General features: G+C 39.5%; 1 protein-coding gene across 4 annotated transcripts in view; it reads left to right on the top strand.

The window, feature by feature from the left end:
- PLCL1 (phospholipase C like 1 (inactive)) overlaps nt 1–26,418 on the top strand; it is a 310,279-nt gene extending 283,861 nt beyond the window's left edge. For all 4 annotated transcript variants that reach the window (XM_070580505.1, XM_070580507.1, XM_070580508.1 and 1 more), the window contains one exon: nt 24,760–26,418. In XM_070580505.1, the coding sequence (XP_070436606.1) occupies nt 24,760–24,942 (183 nt within the window). In that variant the 3' untranslated portion in view covers nt 24,943–26,418. The remainder of the gene's footprint in view (nt 1–24,759) is intronic.
- Nucleotides 26,419–26,635: the final 217 nt, after the last annotated feature.

A 26,635-nucleotide genomic window follows, 5' to 3' on the forward strand; every position in this document is an offset into this window, starting at 1 on the left:
GGGACGAGGCCTTTGCTTAGCTCTGTACCTTCGCGTGTCATGCTCCCACACTCCCAGAGTTCCGTGGTTCCTGGAACATAGCGGGCAGTTTCAGGATTCCATGCCTTTGCACATGCTGTTCCTGGTGACTGTACGGTTCTTTTCCTCCTCGTCAACGACCAGCTCCCCCTCGTCTCTCAAATCCAGCACAAGTGGTATCTGTTACCTTCCTAGGGAAGCTTTCCCTGCTGTTTTCTCTCCATGATCCCCATCTCCCAATTCTCATCAAGACCAGATACTCAGTCTCCTTTTTAGCGCTATATCTTAGCAATTTCATTGCTGTGTTCCCCACTCTGACTCACTATATTGTGATGATTTGTTCCCATGTCTTTTCTCATACAAAGTTACTCTCTGTCAGTGGGGGGACTGTACCTTAGCACGGTGCGGAGCTTAAACGGAGAAAACAGAGGATTCTGGAAGCAGGCAGTTTGTTCAATATAACGTAACTCACTAGTAGGCAGTGGAGCTGGATGCAAACTGGATCTGGGTGACTCCAAAGCCTGATTTTAAAATCCACAGTCATGTTGTCCACGGTCACCATTTGATGCCTGTGTGCCACTTGGGAAGGTGGGCATTTCGGCAGTTCTCGGCAGCTCCCCTTCTCATTGCAGCTCATTGCGGTTCTTGGCAGCTCCATTTTCTCATGGGGTTGACATTTTGTCCTCTTCCTTCTTCCTTCTGCCTCTGGGGAGTTTCATTTTCCCTGGCCTGACTCAGGTTTGTCTTTTCCTACCAGGGTGTTCTGTCTTCACAGAATGCAAGCAGGTGCCCATGTGCACTAGACTGGTAACCTGGTCTTAGCCTTTTCTCTCAGGAGGCCCAATGCCCACCTTTAATTTTTTCATCCTCTGGGTATCCACCTTCTGTCTGTCAGGCAACTAGAGACTATTCTCAGGCTTATTTATCGAGGTGCACAGCTTTCCAGGTCACTGCTTGGGCTCCTTCCAGCCATTTTCCCGAATTTGTGCAGTATAGGGGGGGAGTACGCATACATACACAAATATCTTGAGTATGCGTTATATGCACTTTTTGGTGGCCCTGTTCTACATTTTACAAGTCTAGTGCACACATTCAATTTTTTGCTATTACTATAGAAATAGCACATGCTATGTGCGCAAGACATTTTGTTGAATTATTTGAATACAAACCTAGATAAGAATATTAAAAATTGTCCTGGTGCAATAAGACTTGAGTCACGATAGCCTTTAGTTGCTCACAAGAGGACTGAAAAAAGATTCTTTAATTCTCCTTGGGTTTCTTGTCTTTTTCCAGCATGGTTCAGATATCATTAACAATCCAAGTGACTGAACTTTAGAATTTTTTATATGATCTTTTTTTAAAATCTGGGTAACTTTTATCCTTGAGTTCCTTCCTCCCTTTGTGAATCACCACCATCTTCATCACTGTCACTCTTTAAATATTTATCAAGAGCTCATTGTATACCTAGTGCTATAAATATATGAAAATGCCTTGAGAGTTTGCGCTTCTAGAATTCACTTATGCCCCAAACAGGCAAACCTTCTCCCATTGGCCTTAGTTACACTTTTGGAAAAATCCTCTCATCTTGAGAACATCATTATTTTTATCCAATAACTTAGAGTGTTACTGGAAAACAACTTGTATACACCAGAAAGAAATGGGACATTTTAGGGAAACTCAGAATATTCACCGTAAAACATGAATCAAGCATATGACTAATGGGAATTGATGAATCTTTCTTCCAAATATGTTTCTTAATACAGAATGCACTTTAGCAACAGCAACAAATAATAACAGCTAACAGTTAAAAAATGCTTATTCTCTCCTAGACAATATTCCAAGTGCTTCATACTTATTAAATCATTTAATTCTAATAACAATCATATAATGTAGGCATTATTAATAGTTCTAATTTATACATGAGAAGACCAAAGGACAGAAAGGATAGGTAAGAGCTCACCTTTAACAAGGTGAGCTAGCTGATGAGCGGCAGAGCCAGAATCAAAACCTAGGCAGTCTGGCCCTAGAGTCTTTGTCCATAGCATGACGAGACTGCCCCACCTGTTACACAGCTGTTTCATATATGATGTATGAAAAAGCACATTGACAACCTAAAGCCATACTTTATAATAATTAAAATCCTAAACTTACAGGTATATAAATGCAAGGGGGGTTCTGGATGGTCAGAGAAGGCTTTGTTATTCAAAGTACAGTAGGAAAACTATGCCAAAATTTTAAAAACAGAGGTTTTCAGTGTGATTGGATGTAGACAGTAAGTTAACCTGAGATACAGATTGGAACATTGGGAGGGGGAGACTGTTATGGGCTGGATTGTGGTCCACCCCCACCCCCGCCACATTCATATGTTAAGTCCTAACCCCAGTATTTCAGAATGAATTTCAGGTTTTTGGAGATAAGATTGTCACAGAGGTAATTAAGTTAAAATGAAGTCATTACGGTGGGCCCTAATCCAATAGGACTGGTGCCCTTATAGGAGGAGGACATAGACCTACCTAGAAGAAAGACCCTGTGAAAATATAGGGAGAAGATGGCCACCCACAAGGCAAGGAGAGAGGCCTCAGAAGAAACCAGCTCCTCCCATAGGTGGATAACAGACTTTCGGCCTCCAGAACTGCGAGAAAGTAACTTTCTGTTGCTCAGTCCACCTGGTCCGTGGTACTTTGCTGTGGCAGCCCTAGCAAACTCATACGGTGACTGTCTGAGTCAGTTTGGGGTTCTATAACAAGAATACCATAGACTGGCTGGCTTAAACCACAGACATTTGTTCCTCGCTGCTCTGGAGGCTGGGAAGTTTGAGATGGGGGGTCAGCAGGTCAGGTACTGGTGACAGCTCTCTTCCAGGTTTCCCCACACGGTGGAGAGAGCGTGAGCTGGAGTCTCTTCACCCCCTTAGAAGGGCAGCAATCTCATCATGGGGGCTCCACCCCCATGACCTCATCCAAACCTAATTACCTCCCAAAGGCTTTGCCTCCAAATACTATCACATTGGGAATTAATGCTTTATTAACATGAATTTTGGAAGGACATGTTCAGTCCATAGCAGTGACCCAGGAAGAGAAAGATTGAAAGCTAAAGTTTAGGGAGTTTTCTAATGTAAAACTCATTAGGAATACCTCCCCCACCCCGGAACTGCACACACACGCAATTTCTGTTGATCATTGGCTGAAAAATATAATTTAATTAGAATGAGTTTTTATGTGAAGTGGGTGACTTGTTCCTGATGGGGCCAGATAGGACAGTGTCCTTACTGGTGTGATTAGAATTCCACAGCTCACATCTCCCACCAAATGTATTCCTTATTACTACACTGGTTCCTGCCTCCCCCAGTTATACCTCCTGTCACTCCATCTGACCTTGAAATTGCAATTAGTATCATGGTCAGTTTTTTGGTTATTTTCTCCAGAAAATTCTTGTCAAAAAAGTCCTGAGTAAACGATAGGGGCAATATTGGTTATAAAAGGATGGGCTAGTTTTTGGGTGACTTGACTATTCCTTGCCAGAATTAAAAAGCTGGAAAATGAGATTTCGCTGGGGGTAGGAGGCAATGGTCCTGGGAAATTCTAGGCTGAGGCAAATGTGTATTCAGTGGCACCAAATATATTCTTTCACTCAACAAATGCATTTGGATCCTGCTTAGCAAGGGCCTGTTCTGGCTGCTGGGGATACAGCTGTGCACATGACAGAGCAGCTGCTGCGCTCACGGAGTGTACGTTCTTGTGGGAAATGCAGTGTTACGAAGTACAAGCCATAATTAGTTATTTAACTGTAATTGTGGTAAGTGCTATGTCGGGAAATAGGCTGGAGAGTGTGAAAAATAATTTTACTTAATTCACTATATTGCTGAAGGTCGGCACCATCTTTTAGCCTGAGCTCTCCAATGCAGAAAACACTGGCCACAGGTGTCGATTGAAATAAAACTAACTAAAATTAAACAAAATTATATATTCATTTCCACAGGGGCACTAGTCACATTTCAAGTGCTCAATAGCCACATGTGCCTAGTGACTACCATACTGGATGGCAGAGATAGAGAATATTTCCATCATCACAGAAAGTTACTTTGGTGACATTGTCTAGGCTATAGAGTTATGCCAGAATTATAAAGTAAAACAAGAGAATCCTTAACTATTAATTCCTGAGAGATTAGAAGATATATATATCTCTCTCTCTACCAAAGGAGGCCACTTTTGGCTGCAGGCAACAGCACAAATCTCATCTTCAAGATGAGGAATGGGGCTTGATTTTAAACTAGAGATAGATTCCTTTTCTTTTGGTTCTGTGAATATTGAGTTTTTGCATTCTTAGAGGGTTCATTTTTTTATTTTTGAGCAATTTGTCCATAGTGACAGAGATTTTTATACTTTTTCTTTTTATTTAAAGAACATGACTATATAAAATAAAGATCCTGTGGTTTATAGACATGAGGCGTGTTGGAGACTGACTTTCAAATGGCGGAGCAGCATTTGGACTCCACAGCTGAGAGAACGAACTTCGGCTTCAGCACAGGCCGTGTCCATTCTTGCGAGTACAGGAGAAAAAGAAGAGAACGATATGCGGGCAGGGAGGGGGGGAATCAGCTGTGATGGTTCAATGCCCGTGAAGTTGCCATTGGTGGAAGACTTTATTAAAATGTGCAACCTGAAGCTGAGGATTAAAAAAGATAGTATGTTGTGGTGGCGGATGTGCTCGCCACGCCTAAAGGTTGCCCTTGGAAGGAGCTGAGATGGCCGCCAGGATCCATTGATTTCTCTCTGGCACTGAAACATCCTCTGTCAGGTGTCAGCCTGGCTGTTCCAACACATAAATATTGGAGAGTTAAAGAGTAAGCAAGAGGGGCCCATGGGATCCTGCTGGTAGATAGTTGGAAGTCTTTGGTGTTTTTTCCGACTAGACGTTACGTCAGTTTTTACTTAAGCGGCACAACAAACATGGCTATATGAAATAAATATTGATAAACAAATATTTTCCTTGGAGGAATACAACTTCTCAAGTCTCTAGGGTAACTAAGTTTTAAAACCCTGTCTAAGTATATACAGTTCCTTTAATTTGTCTCTTGCGAGGTTGTTTCATCTTGTAAAGCAGGTCATTTTCCTTAATGATACGCTGTCATTTCTCTTGGATTAGTTTCCACGTACCCCCTACCCCCCAGCCGGGCCATCTCTCTGCAGTTCTCCAAATGGTCATTCCTTCCTTCTGAGGTGATTTTCCCCAGTGGCTAATCTTGTAGATGTATTTTTTTCAATTTTCTCAGCAAATGAGGAAAGATGGAAAAGAGTAAGGGGTAAAATGATCTGCCGTCCCTGGCCACGGGGATTTCCCACGGGGCTGTGTGGAGGGAGCCATCCCTATGTGGGCACTTCTCTCATTTCCACTTGGATTCCAAACGCGAAGAGCTAACATTCATTCTGCGCTATTAGCAAGTTAAAAATGATAGAACTGTTTCCTAAGAAAATTGGCTAATGAGGGAAATTGGTTTGAGCTAGTATGTTGAGTGTGTGCATGTGTGTTCTTAGTCCCTTTTGTACACCGATAATTGTAAAACTGACCTTTGCCCTCCTTTCTCCCCTTTTATTTATGGTGTTAGTGGGAGTTTCAGACACAGCAGGATGGGAGACAGGCAAAGGGAAGTATCTGTGGGGTGGACCTTACTAATTGCCCTTCAACCTACATCTCTTCCTTATTGTGAAGATTCATAAATGCATAATAATGACATTTCCCGAATGCTAAATAATGCTAATAACCCCTATCAAGCAAGAGGAAAGATCATTATGTCTTGTTAAACCTGAGAGCTTTACATCATATTAGACTAAATTGTGCATGTTAAAATTCTCCAAACAGCAAGTATGAAGATACTACCATATACATACAAGAGGCATTGATATTTTAACCTATTTATTTTGTATTATATCAAACAAGTTTATTGGACATTTTAGAGTTATCATTTTTTTCTCCTTTCACCAAATTGTGAAAACAAGTAGTTAGATTTTTTTTTTTTGCCTTTGAAGAGGCATGACTATGTCAGATTTTGCTAAGAAAGATGTTTTCCATCTGTAAATTTGTGTACATAGTGTTCACTTCTAATTTAAATGCTCACTTATACAGGCTGGTGAAGCACTAATGCTTTTGATGACTTTGTAAGTTTTCAGAATGTATTTGAGGCCATGTTTACGTGCTCAGAATGATTGAGGTGCAAATCTTCATGGAAGCAGAGGAATAAGCAGCGGTTTTAGAAGCTCTCACCATTGAACACAAGCTTTTTGTGGACAGACAGGAACTCCCTACTTAAGCCCAAAACAGGGGAGCCACCTGGTGGACAACATGAGAATTCCTTATTTTCTGGAAGTGGTACTAATGCATAGACCATATGAAATCCCTGCTTTTTTACTTTTAAGTTTAGGTAGATTCACTTATATATTTAAATTAATATGCTTTACATGTTTAATTGCTGAGTAACTTTCCCGCTTCGTACCAATAACAGGTCTCTGAAATAAGGAGGAAAACATTAGGCTGCTATGAGAATCAAGCGAGGACTGTTAATCCTAGAAGTAGAGGCTTTTGGTTGCTCCATTTTATAGTTTGTCTTTTCCCTTTCACAGTTCATTGTTCAGCCCGCCTGTGTTTAGACACATAAAAAGGCTTTTCTAGAAGACTTCCAGCTCCCCTCCAGTTACTCCACTTCCTATGGCTCTCTTCGCCCACACGGCCGCCCAACTTCTTAACAACGTTGTTTAAACTTGCTGTCTCCTTCCTTACCTCCCACACACTCCTTAGCCAACGGTAATCTGTCTTCTTCCCCTGACACTCCATTAAATCGTGCTCACCAAGGTCACCAGTCACTTTCTTCTCATGAAATCCTGTGGACAGTTTTCAGTTTTATGTGACTTGACTACTTGGGAATGTTCCACATGGCCCCTCGCTCCCTCCTTCTTGGCATCACTGCTTCTCTTGATTTCTGGGAACCCACACTCCCTGGTCTTCCTCCTCCATCTCTGGCTCTTTCTTCCCAGTCCTGTTTGCAGGTTACCCTTCCTCTACTCCTCTGTTAGATGCCCGTGTTTCTTAGGGTGCTAGCCTAGGCTCTCTTTTCTTCTCACTCCACCCTCTTTCTACACTGCAAATGGTTTTTAGTACCCTCTCTAAGCTGTCAAATCCCAAATGGACATCTTTGGTCCATGTGTCTCTCTTTATCTCTAGATGACCGCTACCTGCCACCCGTCCTTCTCCATTCCCCCCCAGGCATGGCACATTGGAGGTCTCTCAGCCACGGCGAGGTCAGCATGTCTCAAACTGTGCTCATCTCCAACCACATCTCCTGTCTGCCCTCCACGACACCTCTGGTATCCCTACTTGAGTGAATGAATGATAGCTCAGAGTTATCCAAGAAAGAATCCTGGGAGTTATCCTTGATCTTTTCCCTAAACCTTCATTCTAAGCAGTTACCAAGGATTATTGGGCCAGCTTCCTAAGTATCTCCCTAAGAGATCTCATCCCATAGCTATCCCCTTGGTTCTTCTCTTCATTTATCACCTGAGTTAGTGAAAAATCTTTCCTTCCCCATATATCTCTGCCCCTCTCTGCAGCCCAGCAGCTGGGGCGACCTTTCTAAACGTAAGTCTGGTCATGGCCATTCTCCTGCTTAAAGCCCCTCCAAGGTTTCCCACAGCTTCTGCAAGCTTCTTAACTTCTCCCATGGAGCTCTTCGTGACCTCCTTCCGCTCCTCCTTCCTCTCTCATCGCCTTCCTCTACCATGCATTGCTCCAGCCATGCTTAACTTGTTCCAGTTCTTCAGTGGCGTCAGTTTTGCTCTCACGCTGAGCAGTTACGTGGCTGTGCCTTCTGCTTCGAAGGCTTGTCTTGTACCCCTGCTCCCTCAGAGCGCGTCCTCCGTGGCTTACACAGTGCACCCGGGCACTGCGTCTGTGCTTCAGCTGGTAGCTCAGGTGCCAAGTCTTCAGGATCCCTTTACTGACACGGAGTCTTCTCCAGCCCGTCCCCCCTCAGCAGGGGCAGGCACCTCTCCTGTGTGTGTGTTTTCATGGTGCCCTGTTCTTCCCTATCTTAACACTTTAATTGCCTCTTTATCTTTTTTCGTACTTGATAGTCTTTCTTCGTTAAAATAATTAAGTGATGAGTTTTAACACGGCAATTTTAAACCGAGCCATAATTAATAAGTGATAGGCTTTCAGTATATAAGGTGAACTCAAAGAACATCTCACTCAATCCTCTCGTTTAATAGAGAAGGAAACTGCAGCCTGCAGGAGTTAGTGCTATTCCCAAGGTCACACAGCCGATTCACAATTTGTTAATCATTCCTCCACTGCAGACAGCAGCCACAACCCCTGTCCTCTCTTTTCTTTTGACTGATTCTGGCTTTCTCTGCCAGAAGCTTGGAAAGCCTTAGCGCAGACAAAAGCATGCTTTAAACTCTGTTTTGCTTTGCTTATGAACCAATTAGATACTGTGATTAAAATTGTAAAAGGCCTGTCATTTCTCATTTAAAGTAAATTTTTTTTTTTTGGCTGAGTTATAGGGAACAGGGACTCATTCATGCTTCTTCAATGAGGCTATCGGTGACAATGCAGGACATGCATCTCCTGGGAAGAAGAGAAGGATGGGCTGCCTCACAGAAATCGGGCCAGAAGATCCTGATGATTCAAGCAGGCTGTAGGGGACTGTGTTACCTTTTCCTCTCCCTCAGCAGCAAGAGTTTGTGGATTGTTACTCTAGTGCCGAGGCCTTAGAGGGGCTTAGCTCTCTCCTCTCTCTTCCTTTCTTCTGTATATTTTCTAGCACCACTTTCTATTGGCAACTGACTAAGGCTCTTTGAATTTCCCATGCTCACTTTCTGAGAGAGTTAATCTGATTGGTTTGACTAATAACTGTCATTGCTGCCTGGAGTCAGGACAGCTCAGAGGTCACTGGCCAGCTACTCATGGGCCACTCTTGGGCCACGTGTGAATGCTCTGTCCAACCAGTTGTTGCCGGGCAGGTGGGCACCTATAGCACAGAGCAGGGCCAACCCAGCTCAAGGTCAGCTTGGGGCTAGTTTCTGTAGCAAGAATCTGTGCACATGGACAGGACACAGAAGGCTTGTCAAATGAAGTTCTGGATTTTCTACATGGTGATAATTTAAAGTTCCTCTAAAAATGTAGCTTTTTTGATCTGCATATCTAAAAATATCAGCTGAAAAATATCAGCTACTGAAATATTGGAATTGCATAGGAATGTCCTCTTCCACTAGTTTCTGATAGTTTGATTTTCACAGCCATTTTTTCTGGGAAGAAACCTGAAGCTGGATAGGAAGAGCATTTAGGGAGGTGTCTGCAAGACACTGACAAAATCGATTGGGTTTGGTGAATGTATGATGAATTTTTCCAGGCATGTATGTTTATAAAGTTGATTTAAAAATAAGATTGTAAGAGTGATGGTATTTGACAATCAGAAGAAATGTTTTGACAAGTGTATGTGATGATTTGATGGTGTGTATTCTATGAAGTGGACAGCGGTGCAGCCGTGGAAAGGCGTGTCTTTCAAGGAAGCAGCCCTACTGCTGTGAACGGGCTGTAGAGTTCCCACGCCCTCCTCTGTCGCTCGAGCTTTGACTCTCTCTTCACCACCTCCATCGTAATTTTCAGAGATGCTAGTTGTGTGTGAACCTTGATTGGATTCTGGATTTTTAAAAAAGCTATAACAGGGGGCCAGCCTGGTGGCATAGTGGTTAAGTTGTGCGCTCCACTTCAGCAGCCTGGGGTTCGTAGGTTCGAATCTTGGGCACTGAACTAATGCCACTCATCAAGCCATGCTGTGGAGGCATCCCACATAAAATAGAGGGAGATTGGCACAGATGTTAGCTCTGCACCAATCTTCCTCAAGCAAAAAGAGGAAGATTGGCAACAGATGTTAGCTCAGGGCCAATCTTCCTTATTAAAAAAAAAAACAAGCTTAACAGGTGTTTTGGGACATTTGGGGAAGTTAAATATGTACTTCATATCAGATGAAATTGCTGAATGAATGTTAATTTCATTGGGTGATAATAATACTGTGGTTATATAGAATGTGCTTATTTTCATGATATGCTTGCTGGGGTATTTAGGGTGAAGTATACATAGATGGTGGGAATAGATGAATTGATTAAGCCAATGTAACATCATATGAACAACTGGGAAATATAGATGCTATTATTTCAACTTTGGTGTAGTGTAACTTTTAAAATAAACACAAAAAGTTGGAGGAAAATGTGTTGCTAGTGGTTTGGTGTTATAGATGGCTTGAGTTTGAGATCTGAAAGTTGAATGAGTCTCAGATGGGGGAAAACAGGCTTGACCTTTCCTTGGAGGAGCAGTAGTCTGGTGTTTAACCAAATGCCCTGCTGGATTTGGGTCCTCAACAATGAATACTTCAGTAATGGCCAAATCTCCAAAGAGTCCTTGTGGAGGGAGCCAAGTTGGCCACTTCTCAATTAATTAACTATTAGCAAGAAGTAGCCCATTTCATTTGATAGTTGCCTTACACCATTAATTAAAAAATACCCCATTGGGTGGATGGCGCAGGGCAGTTGCTCCTTTGACAATGTTTTGCTAATAGCTATTTGGCCACTGCAACTGACACTGAACCCAGAACTCATGCCAGCGTAATTGGGTGCCCACAGGGCTACTGGATGGGCTAGCCCTGCACACGCCACAATGCACTCCTAAAGGGGACAGTTTCAGCCTATTTAAAAGCATTATAGTTTCACAGAGAATAAAGAATAAATGTCCTTGGTAAAAGGACATGTCTAGACCAGATGCAGTATGGCTGTCATTGGGCTGCAGGAAATGCCGTACACATAGAAGGCACTGTGAATGGTGCCCCTGGAGTTGTGCAGCACAAGACCAAATGTCACGAGGAGCCACTTGCTTGCTGAAATTCTCAGCGCTGTGGAGGTGGTGAAGTAGCTGAAGGCATTTTGTGATCAGTTCCTTCTGGTCGTGGACTGTTGTTATTGCTGTGCCCTCTTGTTCAGGCACTTTTGCAGATTTATTTTTTGGATCAAGTAGTCAATCATTTAAGCAATATAATCAGTAATTTCTTAAAGTGAAACCTTACCAAACAAATACCAGAATGCATTTTAAAAATGTCTTTCTACTATTAGTAACTGTCTCTCTAGCCTTTGTCTGCTCTGGGGTTTGGAGCATCCCACATCTTTCAAGCTGCTGTAGATGATCGTTTTGAAATGGAAATAGCACGAGTTGGCTAAGTAGAGGTTTCTATAAAGCTCCTTCTGCGTTTGGCTTCTGGCACTTAGGATAGTAGCATGAATTCAGATTTCAAGGTCATTTATTATCCAAAGAAAGTTAATTTGAGATATTGGAACTTTTTAACAGTACTTGTTTTTTGTGCTGATGACCATCCATTACTAAAATTTCATTTGAAAGGCAATTAATTACCTTTGTCGCCTTGCTAAAGGTTGATATTAATCTTCTGTCCTTTCTTATTAGATCTATTGACATAGATGCAGATGATCACGGTAAAGGGAGGGAAGGAGCACAGAGCAGAGGAATCAGGCAGTGCCCTCGTATGGTTTTATTGAAGGGCTCTTTTGTCAAAATGACTGAGAGAGTGTTCAGGGTCCCAGTCTCATCACACAAGCCTAAATTCATAGCCTTCTGCAGTTGAATCATATTTTTAAAGTTTAGCTCGAGGTTTTCTAATATTCAGCTCACTGGTGTTGCAGCGATTCTGTTGACATTTTCTCTAAGCAGATTAGGCCCGCGGTCCTTTGCCCAAAGCAGACAGATGGCTTCGTAACCAGAGCACCCTCGCAGGAGGCCATCTTATGGTATCTTCAGAAATATAACAAGTCTGTCACAAAGGATAATGTTTGTCATTAATTTCTTTTGGTGACAGATGATTTCAGTTCATTTTTATTTTCTCATCTGGCTTAAATGAAACAGCTGTTTAAAATTTTCTATTCCAATAGCAAGCAATGCTTCGGTGTTTTACACTGAAAAATATTGTAACCTCTCAATTACAAATACGAAAATAAGCTTTTGGTAGGGAGAGGACGACACGCTCTGAGATTCCCCAAGGGAAATTCCCACATCAGAGCATTGTTACTCCTTCTGTTTGAATCATTATGGGGTCTTTCATAGGACTAATGGGTGATCAACCCTGAATTTTATTCTCAGTAACAGTTTATTCTCTTCACTTCACCAACTTGTCTTTTTTATGTTTCAAAGTGGTTTTTGTTTCCTCACATTTTATGAGGTAAACTACTGTAGATGTCTGTAACATTGTCATTACTGATAGTGAAACATGTTTACTGAAACCTTCTAATTTTTTGTTTATAGAATAACAATAGCTAACAATCATTAGAGTTTGCCACATATGCCAGGCATTGTTCTAAATGATTCACATATATGATCTCACTTAATCTTGCCACAAGCCTAGAGATGGGTACAACTATCATAGCCATTTTACAGATGAGGAAACAGAGGCACCAAGTGCCCTTGCCCAAGGTCAAAAAGCTAGTACATGGTGGAGCTGGGATTTGAACCCACTAGTCTGACCATGGAGATCACACTGTAAGTTTACCTATAGAATAGCAATATGGTTACAATTCAAAGCCTCTAGGCCAGATTATTATTATATGAGAGAAATGTGGAGTCCTGAGAACCAGATGTATTCCTGCGTCCCTTCTGGAGTCCTGGTTCTCTGGCACAGCTGGCGCGTGCCGCCATCAGGGCAGCCGACTTATGTGGGCGGATTTCAGGGGCTCATGGGTGCTGCAAGGAGAATCAGTATCCCAGCGATCTGAGAGCTAACTCCTGAGTCCTCACGTTAACAGCATCCTTTAAAATGTTCAGCGGGTGCCTGCAAAGAATTGGATTCTTTTGTAATCTTCTTTTCTGTTGGATCTGTTAGGACTTATGATGATATCTTTAAAGTGAAAACCGATCGTCTTCTCCACACCTCTCACACCATGAATCTTCTACCATTGCTTTTGTATTTTACTTTTCTGAAAATATGGCTTAGATTAAAATTATTACGTTCTTCCAAACTCTGTATCCACACTGAAGGCAAAAATCAAACATTGAAGTGTCATCAGCACAAAGGCAGTATTTCTGTTTGGGACATTCATAGGCTTCTATCAGAGGATTTTTTTCTTTTTTAAACCAAACAGGTCTTAAGCTATTTTTTCTTCTTTACATTTCTAACATCTATTTGATGGCAGGTGCAACATATTATGTAATGTACCTAAATGCAAAGAAAAATAATACAGTGAAGAAAAGCATCTATTGGCCTGGGGAGCAGGCATTATTAGTTATTTCCTTCATATTTCTTTCCTGTGTGAACCTGGGCAATATATTTATCTAGCTTTCTTGAGTCCTTTTCTTCATTTGTAAAGTTAAAAAAAAAATTATAGCTGTTCTTCAAATGTCTCAAAAATTTGAAATAATTGCTAAGAACTCTTACTTTTTGCAGAACAAAATGATACCATCACTAAATGGTACTTTATTGAGTATTTTCCACTTTCAGTGTTTCTTTTAGGTATAAATTTCACGGAAACAAAATAAATTCTAAGTGGTTAAAAAATATAAGAAAAAATGGGATATCAGGCAATTTTGGTGCTGTGCTTTGGAGGCAGCATCATTCCAGAACACTCTCCCATGCAACCTATATCTGTATCTGTAGGACTGTGGGAGGTTGAAGAGTCAAGGCAAGCTTCAAAAGATTCTTATACTGTATTTGTACGGTAATTATACAATTGCTGATTGTAAGATGCCAAGAAAGAAATGAAGGTGCCTCTTCATCTTTCAAATCGTTGCTCAACCGTCACTTAAACAGGAAAGCCCAGCCTCATCCCCTGGACTACGTGTTCTCTCAGCATCACATTCCTTTCCTTTAAGCGTGTACTGCAACTTGTGATGAGATGTAACTTTATTTTTGTGGTTTTTCGATTTTTGCCTGTGTTTCTAACTCAGCTTAAGTTTTATGTGAGCAGGAAGGGTATCTGTGCTCGCCATGGTATCCCCACTGTCTAACGTGATGGTTCCTAATGGGCTCAGTACTGCCCCCTAGAGGGTGTTTTGGAAATTGTGGAGGTGACAGGGAAGATTCCCCTGGCGTTTGGTGGGAGGGGCCAGGAATGCTGGATGTCCTGCACTGTGCAGGACGGTGCAACATGAGGAAGAGTGTGTGCTGCAAGACTTTCTTAGTCCTGCCCAACTAAACCCTCTAAAATACAAATCGCAGTGCTGCAGTAAATAATGTTAATATTTTTACAGGAAGTCATATGAAAGGCCCAGTACATGAGGAAAAGGCAGTTACTGAGAGGGAAGTCTGAATGAATAAAGATGTTGTTTCCAAACTATTGAGTAATTTATTCACTCTGGGCATTCTACTTGATTGTATAATTGCTGTGCAGTAATATTGGAACACACTGAAAGTGACATAATTGATTTTAATGTGGTACTTTATTTGTTATTATTGACAATTCATGGTAGGCATCCCAGAGTGTCCTGTGAAGTAGAAGCCGATATTATCAATCACAAGAAAAACGTCGTTTGAGGTACTTTTGAAGGTTTGGCACCTTTGGTGGGGTGTATGGATGTTATTTACTTCCTCACTTGTGGGGCTGACAGACCTTTTCTCCGTAGTGAGAGTCTGTACTTGTCTTTGGCATGTTATCCCTACCTTAATTAAGGTTATTCCCTTCCTTCTTCTATTATATGCAAATGAGTCTGGTCTGTTGCCATTATTTGCTTTCATACTAATGTCTATCTGGTATGTCTACACTGTCATTTCCCCATATTCTATGTGTTTGTAGAATGGCATCTGATCTTATTTCTCTTTTAAACTTAAATGAATTCATATTAAGTAAGTGCAAGCATCTGCCTACTTCATTATGGTTTCTTGTGCCTGCAAGGGCATTTACATATTGCAATACATATTGTTCTAAATGACCATTCTCTTATTTCTCCTTATAGTATAGCTAAGATACTATATTTAGTTAGTTTTTCATAATGTATATAACTAGGTTATATTATTTATGACTTTCACTTTAGGGTACAAAGTATTTATTTGAAAGGGGCTTGGTTTTGATAAGAGTTCAGAACTATAGGTCAAAGACAAAATCTGGTATATAGTAAATGTTTAATAAATATTTGCTTGATGGGTATATAGGTGAATAAAGCAAAATTGAAGGTCCTAGTCCTTATTGATGGCTAAAGGAGACCACCATTGTTCCTAAGTCAAAGGGTGGAGGTGGGAGTGTCTCAGTTCACACATATGTGGCTTAGAACAACGAACAATAGGGACAATGAATGGGAATTGGACACGTTAAATTCCACACTTCTTTCTAAGCTCTGCTCAACAAGGGCATCTCAATGCAGTAGGTTTTATTGATGAATGCAGATGATATCCATCTTTAACAGTATCTGTGGTCAGCACTGTGGCTATTAGATTATTATTAATTTTATTATAATGATATTAGTATTAGTTTTCAGCTTTATTGAGATATAATTGACATATAACGTTGTGAAAGTTGTAGGTGTACAACGTGATGATTTGATATATGTCTATTGTGTGAGATCATTACCACAATAAGGTTAATTAATGTGTCCAGCACTTCACATAGTTTAGTTTGTGGTGAGAACTTTTAAAATTTACTCTCTTAGCAAGTTTTAAGTATACAATACGGTACTGTTAACTGTAGTCACCATGCTGGACGTTAGATCCCCAGAACTTATTCATCTTGTAACTGGACGTTTGTACCCTATGACCACCTTCACCCATTTCCCCCAACACCCTGCCCCTGGCAACCATCAATCTTCTCTCTGTTTCTATGAGTTCTGTTTTTTAGATTCCACATCTAGTGATATCATACAGTATTTGTCTTTCTCTGTCTGACTTATTTCATTTGGTATAATGCCTTCAAAATTTCATCCATGTTGTTGAAAATGGCAGGATTACCTTCTTTCTCATATAAATTGAAGATGTTTTATATACAGTCATGCATCACAATGACCAGGATACATTCTGAGAAATACATCATTAGCCAATTTTGTTGTTGCGTAAACATCATAGAGTGTACTTACATAAACCTAGATGGCATAGCCTACTACACACCTAGGCTATGTGGTACTAAATCTTATAGGGACCACCATCATATATGAGGTCCATTGTTGACCGAAACATCGTTATGCAGTGCATGACAGTATAAAAAGATGTTATATGTTGTGTGTGTATGTATTATATATATATGAAATGTGAGATATATAGATATAGATATCTCTGTACAGATAGATATAGATAGATACATATCTATATCTATCTCATATATATCTATATATCTATCTCATCTTCTTCATCCATTCATCCATTTGATGGACACTCAGAATCCTTTCATGTGTTGGCTATTGTGAATAATGCTGCAATGAACATGGGGGTGCAGATATCTCTTTGAGATCCCGATTTCATTTTGATATGTACCCAGAAGTGGAATTGCTGGATCATATGGTAGCTCTTTTTAAGTTTTTGAAGCAACTCTATGCTGTTTTCCGTAGTGGCTGCACCAATTTACATTCTCACCAATGGCACGCAAGGCTTTCCTTTTCTCCACATCCTCACCAGCACTTGTTATTTCTTGTCTTTTTGATAATAGCCATCCTAACAGATGTGAGGTGATATCTCATTGTGATTTTTATTTGCATTTCGTTGATGATTAGTGATGTTGAGTACCTTTTCATGTATCTGTTGGCCGTTTGTAGGTCTTCTTTGGAAAAATGTCAATTTAGGTCTTTTGCCTATTTTTAGTCAAATTACTTGATTTTTTGCCATTTAATATATATTTTGAGTTATTTTATATGTCTATATATCTATATCTATATCTATAGAGAGAGTTCCTTATATGTTTCAGATGTTAACCACTTTCTCCCATTCCATAGGTTGCCTTTTCATCTTGTTGATTATTTCTTTTGCTGTGAAAAAGCTTTTTAGTTTGATGTAGTCCCACTTGTTTGCTTTTGCTTTTGTTGCTTGTGCTTTTGGTGTCATATCCAAAAGCTCATTGCCAAGATCAATGTCAAGGAGGTTTTACCATGTTTATTTGCTAAGAGTTTTATGATTTCAGGTCTTACATCTAAGCTATTAATCCATTTTGAGTTAATTTTTGTGAGTGGGTGCAATTTTATTCTTTTGCATGTGAATATCTAGTTTTCCCAGCCATTTATTGAAAAGACTATCTTTTCCCCATTGTGTATTCCTGTTTCTCTTGTCAAGTATTAGTTAGAGGTATATGCTTTGGTTTATTTCTGAGCTCTCATTTCTGTTCCATTGGTCTATGTGTCTGTTTTTATGCCAGTGCCGTACTGTTTTGATTACTGTAACTTTCTAATATAGTTTGAAATCAGGAAGTGTGATGTCTCCAGCTTTGTTTTCTTTCTTGGGATTGCTTTGGCTATTTGGGGTCTGTTGTGGTTCCATAAGAATTTTAAGATTGTTTTTGTCTTTCTGTGAAAATTGCCATCAGAATTTTGATAGGAATTACATTGAATCTGTAGATGACTTTGGATAATATGGACATTTTAATAATATTAATTCTTCTGATCTGTGAACATGGGGTATCTTTCTATTTATTTGTGTCTCTTTCAATTTCTTTTATTAATATCTTGTAGTTTTCAGTGTATAAATCTTTCACCTCCTTGGTTAGATTTATTCCTAAGTATTTTATTGTTCTTGATGCTATTGTAAATGGGATTGTTTTCTTTCTTTCTTTTTCTGATAGTTTGTTGTTAATGTGTAGAGACAAAACTGATTTTTGTGTGTTGATTTTATGTACTGCAACTTTACTGAATTAATTTGTTAGTTCTAACAGTTTTTTAGTGGAATCTTTAGGGTTTTCTATATATAAGATGAGGTTATCTATAGTCAGAGACAATTTTACTTCTTCCTTTCAGATTTGGATACATTTTATTTCTTTTTCTTGCCCAATTGCTCTGGCTAGGACTTCCAGTACTACGTTGAATAGGAATAGTGAGAGTGGGCACCCTTGTCTTGTTCCTGATCTTGGAGGAAAAGATTTCAACTTTTCACCATTGAGTATGATGTTACCTGTAGGCTTGTCTTATATGGCCTATATTATGTTGATGTACGTTTCTTCTATATTCAACTTGTTGAAAGTTTTATCATGAAAGGATGTTGAATTTTGTCAAATGATTTTTTCTGCATCTATTGAGATGATCATATGATTTTTATCTTTCATTCTATTAATGTGATGTTAATTATATTATTATTAGTGAGTAGTACTTAAATAATGTTTTAAAAGACTTCATTTATATCAGTATTCTATATATACAAAGACACAAAAATGATCTCTCTATATTAAAATCTTTCTTTTTTGGTGAGGAAGATCAGCCCTGAGCTAATCTATTGCCAATCTTTCTCTTTATGCTTGAGGAAGATTGTCGCTGAGCTAACATCTGTGCCAATCTTCCTCTATTTTGTATGTGGGATGTTGCCAATGCATGGCTTGATGAGTAGTGTGTAGGTACATGCTTAGGATATGAACCTGTGAATCCTGGGCTGCTGAAGTGGAGTGTGCAAATTTAACCACTATGCCACTGGACTGGCCCCTAAAATCTTTTTTTAAATAAAACATGATTAATACAAAGATTTTCTGCTTAAGATGCAATTAGCTAATGTTTTGAAGTAAATAGGGTCCTTCATTCCTTCAAGTTAGTCAAGATTTCCTGATGAGAAAGATATTGTAACCGTGCAGGATGTTATTTGAGAAAGAAATGCGGAAAAAGAAGATCTTAGGGGCTGGCCCCATGACCGAGTGGTTAAGTTCACACGCTCTGCTTCAGTGGCCCGGGCTTTCACCGGTTCGGATCCCAGGTGCGGACATGGCACTACTCATCAGTCCATGCTGAGGTGGCATCCCATATAGCACAACCAGAGGTACTCACAAGTAGAATATGCAACTATGTACTGGGGGGCTTCAGGGACAAGAAAAAAAAAAGATTGGCGACAGTTGTTAGCTCAGGTGCCAATCTTTAAAAAAAGAAGATCTTATTTGCCAGGTCTTAAAACACATGCTTTCAAATTTAACTTTCAAATGTAATTTTCATTATGTTGAATTTTAACAGAGTATGACTTCAAATTTTTTATAGGTTTTTCTGTGGTTGTGCTTTAATAAACACATGTCATTCTACTTTATTTTGCAATGTTGTGTTCTCTTTGGCACTAAATTATTCTTAAAACTTCTTTGAAATATCTTCTATACCTTGTAAATCATTCTTCCTTCAGAACTATATTAACACGTTTTAAAAAGACTTATTTATCTTATGTTTTCATAGTCTTCGGAAACATTTGATTAATTGGAGTTTATGACCAATACTGAAATGTATCAGCCACAAAACTAATTTTAAAAAACTGAACTTTATATAAAATTATAAAACCTAATGGCTCAGGTGAACATGTCCAATGTAATTCCCTTTCTGTTCCTATAAAAATAAAATAATTGAATTGCATGTAATAAATATTTGAAAAGGAGTGTTTGATGTGTTTTGAGTTCAGAGTTTCAGGAGAAGAGTAACATAAAAAGCTCCATTAAGCCAATATTCTTGGACCAGAACTACTCTACAATTATTCATCTGTATTTCTTGTGTGTTCCTAGAGTAAAAAATTGAACTTTTTAAGTAGTGAGTAGAATGCAGTTGAAATATTTGGTTGCCAAGGTGTTGAAAAATAATAAATCTGAGTGTTGATAACAAAATGCAATGGAAACTTCCATTTTTGTGCAGTTAAGGTATTTTCTACATACTCTCCTAACGACTACACCTTTGTGCCCTGTAACTCTTCTTAACATCTTGGATACATTCCCTACATGGCTAGGCCTTCATTCTGGAGAGTCAGTATTCCAGAAACAGAACATCAAGGAAATACATCTGTCATGACATCAACACATTCTTGACCTGCTCTTTGAATTTCTCAAGTGAAAGACACTGTTAGTTGTTTCTCCCTCTTCGGAGCAAAACATTTAACCTATTTAGATAATATAGAGATTCCCAAAAAACATGGTTTGTGAACCAGTGAGATGGCAGTAGTTCACAGCCCATCGCAGTATGGTCTTGTCCACCTGACGGTAGCTGAAATAAATGAAGAGCTGCTGATTCCTCTGTGCTGTCTGTGGCCAACTTTTACTACAGAATTACCCATGGGTGACTCTGGCTGTGGGTGTGGACTCTCACATGGAAAGAATATCAAGGGAATCAGTCTGACATTGAGTGTGTGCTGAAAAATACCCACATAAGTCTGCCTGGAGTCAGGGCTGCATTTGTTTATGTGTGTAGTTGTGTATATGAGAGTGTCTCTCCATTCCCAGAGTCTTAATTAACTGCTTCAAATATTTGTGGTGTGCTCTGAGACAACCCACGCATTTCCTTCATACGTGACAAGGACACAGCTTATGATGTCCTTCTGCTCTTTCACGCACTAATATCACAAGGGATAGTACAATTCATGGGAAAAATAGGTGTGAAGGAGCCCCAGATATCTTCTGTAAGTTGCTCTGCTGGACTGTAGCCAACGCTATTTTCAAACAGTGGGGGGAACTGCGTTTCTTAGAACAGGAATAACAAGAACCCTAAATGTCTTTCGATAGATAATAAAATATATTACTAACAGATAACTTACATGTATATGACTAACAGATAACTTACGTTTAGCATTCCAGCCCCTTTTATGGTTATGATATAGAGAGGTAATATGTGCAAATTGGTTTACACTTAGTATATTCTGTTCAATAAGCGTTAGCTTCTGATAGTATTGTGTTGTGATAGTATTTTATTGTCAATAATAAACTTAGTAGTAGTATAAAAATTGTGATGGTATTGTACAGCAGCCCCATGTACAGTCTATACTGCATCAGATCTTTCTTGATTTCTACATAATATATTTTAAATGCCATTTAATGCAGTTGAAAGGATTTGGCTATGAATGTGTAATGTCTCTTTTTAAAAAAATTGTATTAATCGTCACTAATTTTCAGATTCAAAATCTCTGTAGTGATCTCCCTGTGGTTTTCCATGATTCCAAATGTTACTCTTTAACTGTGTTGGGATTTCTATGGACTCTTGCATTCGGAAGCCAAGTAACTGTGGAGGCTGAATTGGTGGCCGTTGCTCTTGAGACTTTTGCTAGTCCTCATACCATCAGCATCAGTGTACCTGAGATACCCTCTCTTCTTCTTCCTTTTCTTTGGATTAAAGCAGTCCTTCTCATTTTTTTTCCTGGAGCGTGAAACTACAAATTCCCATGAGATCGCTGCTATATCGAAATGTTGGCAGCAGCTTGACTTTTCTTTCAAGTTGGATGTTCAATGATCAAATCATACATTAATTTTACTTTCCAGACCATAACAATCCCAGGTTTATTTTAGTATCCAAGAAACATTTCAATTTATATACCACCAAGTAAAATGAATTCTCCTGGGCTTTTCTCCTTTCTCTTTCTCTACCAAGACCTCTGTTTGAGGAGAATTTTCTAGCATATTCTCTAGAAACGCCCTGTTAACAATAATCCTTAAATGCATATTACACACCAATACCTTTAAATGGCTTAGCTGAGCTGAATACCTAGTACATCTTGTGGGAAATGATGCACAGGACGGAGGAGTCTTTTTGGAGGAGATGTGGTATAAACTGGCTAGTGAGGAGGAGTTTGAGAGGGACAGTGACAGAGAAGAGAGATGGATGCGAGTTGGTCAGGGCAAATTGCTGCACATAAATGGGAAAAAGTCAGCATGAAAAAGGAATGCCATCCAGGATGGGGGTTGTTAATAAACTTCACCCTTTACAATTTTGCCTAAAATGCGTCTTTTCTGGTTCTGGTACCCTAATTGGGAGGACTCAAGGAGTTGATTCCTTAACGACAGAACAGAAAGATGACCTTTATTCCTCCTTCTTAAAAAAATAGAAAGCAAAATTTTTACATAAATGTTTCCATAAATAGAATGTTTACATAGCATTACTAAATGCTTCATAACTTAGTCTTTCATTTTTTCTCCTTCTCTTAGTTAGCAGTTTAAATTCTCTGTCTGTTCTTTTCTGCCTGTATTGCTCAGCCAAAACTTGTTGCCTCCTGGTTATCAGGAGATGGCGTGTTGTGTTTTTGTGCAGTGGCACAAACTGTTTTCTCCAATTGGCTATTGTTTTCTAGAGAGACTGACTTATATTTACCAGAACTGGCACAGTCTGGCATTTAGGCCTGGATGCCACCTCTCCAAACTGATCAGATGACCTTCTGGCTGATTGAGGAGACATGTTTTCTAGCGTGCTGCAGGAGAAGGGATGTGTGAGCATTATGCATCAGCAGCACCTAGCTTGATATTTTTCATGTTTCACTGTTTTTTTGCAATTAACGAAGATGCCAACTTTGCATTTGTTATGCTTTTTAAAATGCTTGATGAAAATTTCAAAACTAAAAGAAAAGGGAGCACTTAAAAGTAATACTCTGAAAATGAGTGTGGGTATAATCTCTTTATTAATACAGTTTGGTTTTTAAAGGAATCTTTCCATTTGTAAAACCAGTAGCAATATACTGTACATGTCTCTGTGAATCAGACTCTTGTAGATCCATTTTAAACAAGTTAGTAAAATTTATATTAAAATATGCACAATGCCAAGATATTTGCTATATCTTGTTTTTTTATAGGAGTAGAATTTGTTAACTGTTTTTCATATCATTTTATACTATAGTTTACTTATGATTATTTAAATCACAAACAACTTTTCAACATATTATCTTTAATCCTTAGGGAGGCAGAAGAATATTTTCGTTTTTTCAGAAGAGAAAATGGTCCAGGGAAAAATTTTTGGAGCTAAAAACTGAACTAAGATCTTCTGACTTTTGTCCCCGCCCGTGGGTTCTTGGCATCCCTGATCTTCCTGAGTCTCCAGATGCCATCTCTAAGTCCTGTCAGATGTGCCACCGGGCACTGGTTTTCCTTTTATCTGTGTGGTTTTCTTGGGTAACAGGAGCAGGAGGCTTTCCTGTGCTCTGTAGAGAGTGCACGATTTGCCTTGAAGAGACACCATATCGTGGAGTGGTTAAGACTATGGGCTCCGGAGCCGGCACTGGACTTCATTTAAGCCCCAGCTCTCCCACTTAGCAGCACTGTGACTCTGGCAAGGGGACTGCTCTGGGCCTCAGTGCTTTTCATCTGTATACTGAGAATAAGAAAGTGCCTATCTCATAGGGATGTGGTGACAACTGAATGACTGAACATATGTAAAGTGCCAAGAAGAGTACCTGCACAGAGTGAGCACTTTCTATGTTGTACTGTTATTATCATTACTTAAGAACTGCAGTTTTCAAAGTGGATGTGACTTCATTTTTCAACGTCCAGAGGGAACGCATGTCTACACTGTTAAAACTAGTTCCCAAAATTCTGCTGGTGTAGTGAATATTTTTCCCTTAGAAAATCTGTCTCTAGCTGACAGATTGTTTCTTCTCTAGTCTTTAGTCTTAGTCTAAATTATAAACATAGTATGTGGAATAGGCTGCTGAACCAAGAGGGAGAGGACCTGGACTTTCGTCCCAGCTCAGTCATTAACCAGCTATGACCTTGGGTCAGTCATTTAACGTCATCGGGCTCAGCTTCTTTCCTCCTCGTGAGAAGGCTAGACTACAAGATTTCCAAGTTTACTTCTAAAACCCCATTCCATGACTTAGCCTTTCTCCGAGTCTCCACTGTGTGGAAGAACTTTCCAGCAAAGGAGGTTACACTGAACCTCCATGTCCTCCCCTACCATCCTTCACAGTTTCGGGGTCGTTCGGTCAGGCACTGCCGTGAGAATGGAGAGGAGGGAGGGAAGGAACTGCTCCCTCTTTTGTCTGCACTAGCAAAACATGTTCTGGCTTCCCCACACTTAGTCCTTCATGCCCCCGGGCCAGCGTCAGCACATACGCTCGATCATTATAACGATCAACTAAAATAAGAAATAAAAATAATGGGAAAAGCTCTTTCTTGGGCCCTAATGTAACTGACAGCTGGTGATTTCCTGTGACCCTTGTTTGCTTTTTGTTTTGATTGACATGCTGAGCCTCTGGAGCCTCTCTTTCTCCATCAGGCAGATGGGAACATTGTCCTCAGGATGATGGGAAAGACAGAAGGAATGTCGGCAATTAATAATTTATCAAAAGGCAGATTGCAAGGATAACCCAATAGGTAAAAAACGAGCTCATAAGGCATGTGATTTACTTTAAAGGAGATGTTTTGCTTTGTAAGCTCTTGGACACTGAGGGGCTGATGTAATTTTCAGTTCTTTAAGGAAGAGCTTCTTTGCTTGTTTTCTCTCAAGCCTAGGAATGCTGGACCTGGGTGGGACAGGGCTGCAGTAGTGTGTGAAGTCTCAGACCACAGTGATGGAAGGGCTGACTGTGCTTGGTACATTCGGAGCAGCGTCCCCCTGAGGCGGTTCCCTACTACAGGAATCTCAGGGGGTTGCTGGTAACCAGAGAGCCGATCAAGAAGTTTGAGGTCTTCGGCTTAAAGAGCAAAGACCGTCAATAATGCTAGGAAAGAACCTTGGGCTCAACCTTGGAAAAGCGAGCTTTCGAGTCTGGGTCTGTTTCCTCACTGAGTAACAGCACTAAAGCTGTGGAGTGATGTCTCTCAGGATATGTCTGGCCCATAACTCTCTTCTTTGGTGTATATTTCTGCCTGTTTGTAGGGCCAAGGAGATCTGTTGAAGAATGCCAAGAACGAAGCTATAGAAAACATGAAGCAGATCCAGCTGGCGTGCTTGTCTTGTGGACTTAGTAAAGCCCCCAGCAGCGGTTCCGAGGCCAAGAGCAAGCGCAGTCTGGAAGCCATAGAGGAGAAGGAAAGTGGAGAGGAGAACGGGAAGCTGTGACCCCGGGCAGGTCACCCGTCCTTCCTGTCGTGGACTCTGGTTTTTCTTTCTTGTTTTCTTTCTTTAAGCTTTTTAAAAGTTCACAAAAAGATGCCCTCTGTGGGGTGTTGGACATAAACAGATATTTTCACAGTGTCAGTATTTTATCGTAGTTAATTTATCTAAGTTAAAATCTTTAGTAACAGTTTTAAATTCTGAGGTGTGTGTACACACCCATGTATGGATGTGGGTGGAAGTGTGTGTATGTGTATGTGTGTGTGTGAGAGAGAGAGAGAGGGAGAGACAGAGAGAGAGAGAAAGAGAGAGAGAGAGAGAAAGAGAGAGAGAGAGACTGTTAAAATCTATTCTGTGTTGCATTATTCATTAGTAAGTTATTACTTATCATTTGGGGACAAATTTGTTAATCTGAAATCCTAAAGAGCACTTACTATAACCTGTTGCTGTGTTTAATTTTACTTCTCTACATTTGTCATTTAATTTAGAGATCTTAACATAGCTTCTTATTGAAGGAAGCCAAATTTACCAATGCATAGATGCTTTGATAGATTAAATGTAGATTAGGAAAAGTCCTAAAAATCACAGTAGAAACAAAAGTGAATGAAAGATAAACAAATGATCAGAATTTCTGAAAAGATCAGCAAAGTCATTTATTTCTTCAGTTAGTGAACTCTTTAAAGTATTTATTAAATAAAATCAATTTTTAGAAAGTTTTCTGTAGTTGTTTACTAAACAGATATGATTTCAAAGGAAAAGCTGATCATAAGTGAATTTATTTACCCACCACTGTGGTACTCTGAAAGGCTGAGAACTCTGTTGTAATTAGGGTTTTGGTGTGACAATAAGACTCAGTTATGAAATTTCAGGGTTGAGATTTGTGGGAAGATCTCATTCTTCCAAACTGGGAGTCTAGCATTCGTTTTCTTTAACAGACATGGCAGCTCGGAGGTTTTGGCTTTGCTCAAATTTAATTTAGAGTACTAAATTTAAAATATTGTTCAAATAATACCATAGCACATTGAGCTGATAGAAGTTCTGTGGGTCGGATAACATCTTCATGATGGTTTAAGAACTAACTGATTACAAAGCATCTGTGATATGACTTTAACACGTGAAGAAAAACATACACACAAAAGAAGCAAATGACTCATTAGGGTACATTTATAATTGCATCCAGATCATTTTTACCCTAATTTCTTCATGAAGTGCTTGAGTGTAATATGTTTGTTACCTCCAACAGAACTAAATGTTCTATGATTATGAAAATATATTTATTTAAAACATTGCTTTTATTTTGAAAAGCTTCTTAATTAATTTGATTAACAAATACGCGAATTTGGGGGAACATAGGGAAGATAATTGTTGAAATTTTGCAAATATAAACATCTTATATAGCTACCGTGTTAAGTTATTTCTGACTTCTTAACACTATTATGTTCATGTTGCACATTACTGAAAGAGTAAAGATATGAAACAACACTTTTATTGTTCTCTTTTATTGTGAATTAATTGAAAAATGAAAGATAAAGAAAATGGGTTATTATATCAAAGATATCTTAAAGAGTATGATATTTTTATGGACCAGATATGATGAAATTTCTCCTTTGGTTTAAAACTGGGCACTTGGGGAAGTACCTGAGCTCATTTTAAGGTAGGTTTCCAATGATACTGCAATAGCCTGAAAAAATGTCTTGAG

This window comes from Equus przewalskii, chromosome 17 (assembly GCF_037783145.1).
Source record: "Equus przewalskii isolate Varuska chromosome 17, EquPr2, whole genome shotgun sequence".
NCBI lineage: Eukaryota > Metazoa > Chordata > Mammalia > Perissodactyla > Equidae > Equus > Equus przewalskii.